The following is an 8,003-nucleotide window of genomic DNA, read 5'->3' as shown; positions in this document are numbered from 1 at the left end:
GATTATGGCAGACAGGCTACATGGCTCCCAGTGAGCCCCACTGATATGGTTAGGCTCTGTGTCCCCACCCAAATCTCACCGCGAATTGTAATCCCCAGGTGTTGAGGGAAGGACCTGGTGGAAGGTGATTGGATCATGAAGGTGGTTTCCCCCATGTTGTTCTCATGATAGTGAGTGAGTTCTCATGAGATCTGATGGTTTTATAAGGGGCTCTTCCCTCTTCTCTCTCTCCTGCCACCTTGTGAAGAAGGTGCTTGCTTGTCCTTTGCCTTCCATCATGATTTTAAGTTTCCTGAGGCCTCCTCAGTCATACAGAACTATGAGTCAATTAAACCTCTTTCCTTTATAAATTACCCAGTCTCAGGGAAGTTCTTTATAACAGTGTGAGAATAGACTGATATACCCACCTCCTAGCATTCTCACCTTGTATAATCTCCTCCCCTTGAGTGGGAATGGAACCTGTGACTTGCTTCTACCAATAGAACATGGTATAGGAGATGGAAGGTCACTTCTGTGATTATTTTAGGTAAGACTGTAACTTCCATCTTGCCAGAAGACTCCATTGATTTTGCCCCGGCTGGCTTTGATGAAGCTGCCAATGTGGAGAGGCCCATGTAGCAAGAAACTCAGGGAGCCCCCTGAGAGAAGGCTAGGAAGGAGCTGAGTTCCTCCACCTGACAAGCAACAATGAACTGAATCCTGCCAACAACCATGTGAACTTGAAGGCAAGTCCTTCTCCAGTTGAGCCTTCAGTGAAACCCCAGGCTTGGCTGACACTGTCATCACAGTTTTGTAAAAGACCCTAAAACAGAGGATCCTGCTCACCTGTGCCTGAATTCCTGGCCCAATAAATGGTGTTGCAAATACCAGAGAGCCAGCTGGAAAAAGATGTCAGTGGAGGCCTACTTATCTCATCACTACAATAAATTCTGGCTGGATTGCAGATATAAATACTCAGCACAAAATAATAAATCTTTGAGTAGAATATATCGTGAAAATTTTTCATAATTTCAAGGGAAATACTATCTAAATGATAAACTTTCTAGAGGCCAAGAATGAAAAGGTAAATTCGAAAACATAAAACTGGAAAGACTTCTGTATAAAACAAACACTGTAAATATGGAGGGAAGAAGGAGCAAATCGGGGAAAAACCCCTCCCATATATACATGAACAAAACGCGATTTTCCCTGATATGTAGAGTTCAACAAGTCAAACAGCAATGTGATAGAAAACAGGCAGAGAACATGGTTCACAGAACAGAACATGCGGCCGGGCGCGGTGGCTCAAGCCTGTAATCCCAGCACTTTGGGAGGCCGAGACGGGCGGATCACGAGGTCAGGAGATCGAGACCATCCTGGCTAACACGGTGAAACCCCGTCTCTACTAAAAATACAAAAAACTAGCCGGGCGAGGTGGCGGGCGCCTGTAGTCCCAGCTACTCGGGAGGCTGAGGCAGGAGAATGGCGCAAACCCGGGAGGCGGAGCTTGCAGTGAGCTGAGATCCGGCCACTGCACTCCAGCCCGGGCTACAGAGCAAGACTCCGTCTCAAAAAAAAAAAAAAAAAAAAGAACAGAACATGCAAGTGGCTCTCAAACATAGGCAAAGATGGTCGACATTTGATAAAGATGAAACCAAATTAAAATTATGATAAGGTATCATTATTTAACCTATCAGTTGGGATAGGTAAAAAAGTTGGAATATTCTGTGCTAAGGGATGGGGAAACAGGCCCTCTCCTTTTGTTTGAGACACAGTCTCACCCTGTCACCAGGCTGGAGTGCAGTGGTGCGATCTCGGCTCACTGCAACCTCTACCTCCCAGGTTCAAGTGATTCTCCTGCCTCAGCCCCAGAGTAGCTGGCACTACAGGTATATGTCACCACACCTGGCTAATTTTTTTTTTTTTTTTGTATTAGTAGAGACAAGGTTTCTTCGCCATGTTGGTCAGGTTGGTCTCGAACCTGACCTCAGGCCATCCGCCTGCCTCAGCCTCCCAAAGTGCTGGGATTACAGGCGTGAGCCACCACACCGGACCGGAAACAGGTACTCCCATACCTATGCATATAAATTGGTACAATCTCTATGAAGGGCAATTTGACAAAATATCTATCAAAATATCCAAATTTGACATAGAAATCTCACCTCTAGAAATTTTACCCACACATGATATATTTGAAAAGATTGTCACTGAAGCACAATTTGTAATAGGGAAAGATGGAAAATAACCAACATGTAAATAAACAGGGTACTGTTTAAATGTCTAGTGAAAATGAACACATAAGGCAGTTCTGTTTGTGCCGACACGAAGCAGTTTTCAGAGAGGAGAATATTGTATATTGTATGCCATTTGTATAAAAACAATTACATATACCAGACGTGCTTATACATGCAAAGAATATTTCTGGAAAAATACACAAGAAACTTGCTTCCAGGAAAAACTAGGTGGCAGGGGAAAACAGAAGTTAGACACTTATTTTACAGTTTTTTGAATATTTGGGACGAATATTATGAATATATTCTCTATGCACAATTGTTAATACGAAAATGAAAAGGAGGTAATGTTTTGACACCCAAAGCCTCTCTCCAGGACTTAAAAGGGAGGGGTGTTTTCTAGGCAAGAAAGAACCAATGAATGCCCCTCTGTGGGTGCAAAAGGAGAGAACGCTCACTGCATTTTATTTTATTTTATTTTTTTTTTGAGACGGAGTCTCACGCTGTTGCCCAGGCTGGAGTGCAGTGGCGTGATCTCGGCTCACTGCAAGCTCCGCCTCCCGGGTTCCCGCCATTCTCTTGCCTCAGCCTCCCGAGTAGCTGGGACTACAGGCGCCCGCCACCGCGCCCGGCTAATTTTTTGTATTTTTAGTAGAGACGGGGTTTCACTGTGGTCTCGATCTCCTGACCTTGTGATCCGCCCGCCTCGGCCTCCCAAAGTGCTGGGATTACAGGCTTGAGCCACCGCGCCCGGCCACCCACTGCATTTTAAAAGTACATCTTAAAATAGTGCGTTGCAAAGCTCAGTGGGCTCAGCCCTTTATGATTGTTGGTTAGAAGACTGTCAGGGATCATTTTCCAAATGCCAGCTTACAATCCCCTGTCATCCAGAAAGTTCTTATTCCTGGGAGAATTTTTAGAATTTAGAGAATGGCTAGTAGGGCTGACAGCCCCACGCAAAGCCGGTGGGGAAGCTTCAGAGGAGTGGTCCCCGTGCAGCTATTTCTCATCGTTTTCTTTCCTCGTTCCAGCCAGTGCTACCGGTCCTCTTTCCTGGGTCCAGCCTTTGACATAAACTGTGCAGCTGAGACCCCTGACCTCTCTCCCCGCTTCCCTGTCTTACTTAAGCCTGGAACAGCTCTTGCTGGCACCTCTGCAGCTGTGACTCATTGCAAATGCTTTGCATTCCGGGATGTTCTTCAGGGTTTTGGGTCTCCCCTGTGGCTCAAAGAACCAGGCAAGTTGAAAGGGAGGAGTAAAACAGGCCCTGCAGCTGCCAAAACATTGCAGACGTGAGGCGGGAAATTGTTAGGAAAACGGAAAAGGTTTTGTGCTGGAAGGACCCCAGCCAGTTGCTCCCTCGCTTGGGCCTGCTTGTAGCTGGAGCAGAGCTAGGGGATTCCTCTGTGGAAGCTGAGTCAACTGTGGGTTGTCCCAGCCCCCATGAGGTTCCATTCACAGACCCAGAGGCACCACACCCCATCTGGAGACCATCTCCATGTGTCCATGAAGGACTGGGTTAAAGCCACTCTGGAAAGCAGAAATGAGGGTGTCATCTAGAAGTATTGTTTGTCTCAAGTGTTGTTAGTTTACCTTTACGTCACTGGAATGATTTTGTCAGCTTGTTCCGCCTCCTCACCACCTTCAGCTGTACACAATTTATGTTTATAGTCAGGTCAACTGACATCTACTCTTATGACAGCTGTGTTCTTCCCTGCCCCTTAAAGCTATGAGACCCTATGTTGAAGGTCTTTAGGTAAAAGAAATTAGTGTCTAGCTGTCCAGGTTAATTCAATGGAGATGGGGGAGGGTAAGCTGTGCCCTCTCATCTTCACTTCTTTCCTGATCCTCTATAAAGACTCCAGTGGGGCATCATTTTAAAAACCTTTTAAATAAACTTTATCAATGTAAACTTACGTATAAGAAAACACACCCGGGTTGGCTCCGGTTGCAGAGCTGAGTGTCCTGAGAGGTCAGATTGCTGTCAGACATGGCTCATGAACATGGACACAGTAAAATGGAACTTCCAGATTGTAAACAATGGAAGATAGAGGGGACACCATTAGAAACTGTCAAGAAGAAGTTGGCTGCACGAGGGCTAAGGGATCCATGGGGCCGTGATGAAGCTTGGAGATATGTGAGTGGCTTTGCAAACAATGGTTCCTCTATTGGTGCATTATTACAAGGATTCAAATGGGGATTTGCTGCATTTGTGGGAGCTGTAGGAGCTGAATATTATCTGGAGTCCCTGAATAAAGATAAGCATCACTGAAGATAACACCTGGAAGTATCACAGTGGTTTCTTAACTCTCCAAAATAAGATTTCTTCACTGTAGCCTACTTGTCTGGCTTGTCCCTTAAAGAAATTAGTAAGATTTAATAAAGTAAAATATATGCAAAAAAACCTCACTCCTTTTTGGTGTATAATGTTATGAATTTTTTGACAAATCTACATACCCATGTAAAGCATAATTTGAAGCCAATGGCTTAATAGACATGAAAACAATGAAATAAATGCACATGGTGGGGTCAACAGTATTTCATATTCACCTACATTTCTCTCACCCTGTGGGTGCAACATCATCACATGTTAAGGCTCCTTTGCTATCAAACAATATTCAATATAGTTTTACTTGGATTTCATAGGAGGAAACAACTTGGATTGAACAGAAAAAAAATATGAAGTAAAGTGGGAAGAGAAAAAATTGCTAGTTTTTAAAAAATTTTTGTTTTACTTTAGTTCAGGGATACATGTGCAGAACGTGTAGGTTTGTTACATAGGCTAGATTTCAAATAATTTTTTTTCTGTATAACAAGTATTAGCTCTTAAAAGTTCTTTCCAAAATTAAGAAATTTCGGAAGTAATGATGCTTTTTTTTGTGAACCACACATTTCAATTTTATACATTGACTGACTTCCACAAAAAAATGAGGATTATCATACTTCCTCTCCTTACATTACCCTCTCCTCAACTTTCATGTTTTTATTTTTATTTATTTATTTTTGAGACTGAGTTTTGCTCTTGTTGTCCAGGCTGGAGTGCAGTGGCGCAATCTTGGCTCACTCAAACTCCGCCTCCCAGATTCAAGCGATTCTCCTGCCTCAGCCTCCTGAGTAGCTGGGATTACAGGCACCTGCCACCATGCCTGCCTGATTTTGTATTTTTAGTAGAGACGGGGTTTCTCCATGTTGGTCAGGCTGGTCTCGAACTCCTGACCTCAGGTGATCCACCCACCTTGGCCTCCCAAAGTGCTGAGATTACAGGCATGAGCCACCGCGCCCGGCCCACCAAAACCTTTTATGTGGCTTCTGCTCCTTTATTTCTTTCTCGAAGTCTTCTCTTAATTGCCAGGATATCATCAAGTAGTTTCTCTGAGAGAGGCTCATGGATGCTGTGTTTCCTGATGGTTTTCTTGCTTACAAGAGTCCTCTTTGCCCATGTGTGGGAACTTACTTGCATAAGATCCTTGGGTTACACTCCATTAGCCATTGGTTCACTGTCTTCTGCCATTAAGTTCTGAGGTCAGCCTGTCCCCTGCATATAATGTGTTGTTATTTGTCTGAATGCTTGAAGAATTCTTTATTTTTGAATTTCAATAGGTAGGTCAAGATATGTCTTAATATTGAATGTTCTATGTTGAAGTAGTTTGAAACACAACGTGTTCTTTAATTCTGCAGAGTCGCTTTTCTTTGTTTCAGGGATGTTCTCTTGAATATTTTTCTGTTCAATTTGTTGGGCTTTCTACTTCAGAGACACAATTTGTCATTATATTACTTCATCTTCATCTAGTTCTCACTTCTTTCTATTGTAGAGGAGGAAAAGTAATTTTCTCTACCTTTCATAGTTCTTAGTGAGATTCTTATAATCAAAGACAGATTAACAAGAGAAAAACAGAGGTTGATTAACATGTATACCTCAGGAATACATGGGAAATACACAGAGAAATGAGTCAATCTCAAAGAAGTGGCTTTGAATTCAGCCTTATATACTATAGTTCACTGAAACAAACAGGTGCGGGGAAGGCCAGTTATGGAGAGGTAACCAGGGAAAGCATGGGTAAACTAGGGTAAGGTTTGTTATGTGGATTTAAGTTGGTGCCTTCTCCATTGACAAGAGTCTTTTGTTATTCAGAGTCATCCTCTCCTCCTGGTACGGAGAGAAGTCATCCTTACAAATGGAATTTTCCTTTATATTTTCCTTACAAGACAGTAATTTGTTTTCAGAGCTAGTCCTTTGCTGTTGCTCGAAATAATCCTTGTGCCAAAAAGGCATATTTTGGGTGGCATATTCTGGTCTCCTATAGCCATATTTCAGATGTTATATTCTGGTCTCCTACACCACTTTATTTATTTGAGACAGGGTTTCACTCTGCCACCCAGGCTGGAGTGCAGTGGTGCAATCTCGGCTCACTGCAGCCTTGACCTCCCAGGCTCCAGCAATACTTCCACGTCAGCCTTCTAAGTAGCTGGGACTACAGGTGCATGCCACCACACCTGGCTAATTTTTGTATTTTTTGGTAGAGACGGGGTCTTGCCATATTTCCCAGGCTAGTCTCAAACTTCTGGGCTCAAGTGATCCTCCTGCTTCAGCCTCCAAGTAGCTGAGACCACGCCTACCACACCCAGGTAATTTAAAAAATTTTTTGTAGAGACAGGGTCTTGCTATGTTGCTCAGGCTTGTCTGCAACTCCTGGTCTTAAGTGATCCTCTCTCCTTGGCCTCCCAAAGTGCTGGGATTACAGGTGTGAGCCACCTCACCTGGCCTAGTTTTTTTTTTTTTTTTTTTTTTTTTTTTTTGAGACAGGGTCTCACTCTGTCACCCAGGCTGGAATGCATTGTTGCAATCATGGCTCACTGTAGCCTCTACCTCCCACCCTCAAGTGATCCTCCCACCTTAGCCTCTCAAGTACCTGGGACCACAGGTGAGAGCCACCATGCCCAGTTAATTTTTTTTTTTTTTTTTTTTTTGTAGAGATGGGGTCTCCCTGTATTGTTCAGACTGGTCTTGGATTCCTGGACTCAAAGCAATCCTCCCACCTCAGCCTCCCAAAGTGTTGGGATTACAGTCATGAGCCACCATGCCCACCTAAATTGCAGCCTTGGTTAGACTCTTTGGGCTCTGCTTTCCTGAAATTTTGTTAAATATCTTGTACTAGTTTTGTTTTGCCAAGCTGGAGGCTGTATCCTATTCTTAGGTTGGAATGGCTGAGTGGGGAGAAGGCATACTCTCAAGTTTAGGATTATTTAGTGAAGAAGTTAAGGACATGTCACCCCAAAAACATATGCTGCTTTGTTGTTTATTTTGAGCTGAAGGCACTTGAAAAACAGCAGAAGCAGGAAGGGCTCTCCGATCTACCCTTTTCTACATAAATACAGGCCATAAAATTCCCCATAAGAAAGGAGCCCTCCCTGTACAAGGAAGAGAAAAACATCCTTAACACCAGAGACTGGGAATCAACACCGAAATCGATCTGTATAAACTTACTAAAGCAACCCTTATCATCCACTAGTTTTACCTCCCTCCCAATATATTTCCTGGTCACTTCCCCACAATTTACTGTCCCTACCCCAATCCCCTTTGTCTGGTCAAAACTTCAAAAAGTTATCATTGCTTTGACTAGAAGGTACAAAACCTTTTCTACTCTGTTCAACTTCTTCGGGTCTTCGTTTTCTGGTGAAGGGTTCCATGTGCATCTAAAAATTTAATAAAACTTGTATACTTCTATCCTATTAATCTGTCTTGTCAGTTTAATTCTTAGGCCTATTGGAGATCCTAGAGGGTAGAGGAGAATT

At 43.4% G+C, this 8,003-nt stretch overlaps 1 protein-coding gene across 1 annotated transcript; it reads left to right on the top strand.

The window, feature by feature from the left end:
* Positions 1 to 4,149: 4,149 nt before the first annotated feature.
* On the top strand, positions 4,150 to 4,482 carry LOC126958757 (NADH dehydrogenase [ubiquinone] 1 beta subcomplex subunit 3-like). Its single transcript, XM_050797301.1, has one exon. The coding sequence runs from the start codon at positions 4,201 to 4,203 to the stop codon at positions 4,480 to 4,482; it is 282 nt and encodes a 93-aa protein (XP_050653258.1). The 5' UTR covers positions 4,150 to 4,200.
* Positions 4,483 to 8,003: the final 3,521 nt, after the last annotated feature.

This window comes from Macaca thibetana, chromosome 7, assembly GCF_024542745.1.
Source record: "Macaca thibetana thibetana isolate TM-01 chromosome 7, ASM2454274v1, whole genome shotgun sequence".
Classification (NCBI taxonomy): domain Eukaryota; kingdom Metazoa; phylum Chordata; class Mammalia; order Primates; family Cercopithecidae; genus Macaca; species Macaca thibetana.
This window is presented reverse-complemented; position numbering and strand designations above follow the sequence as displayed.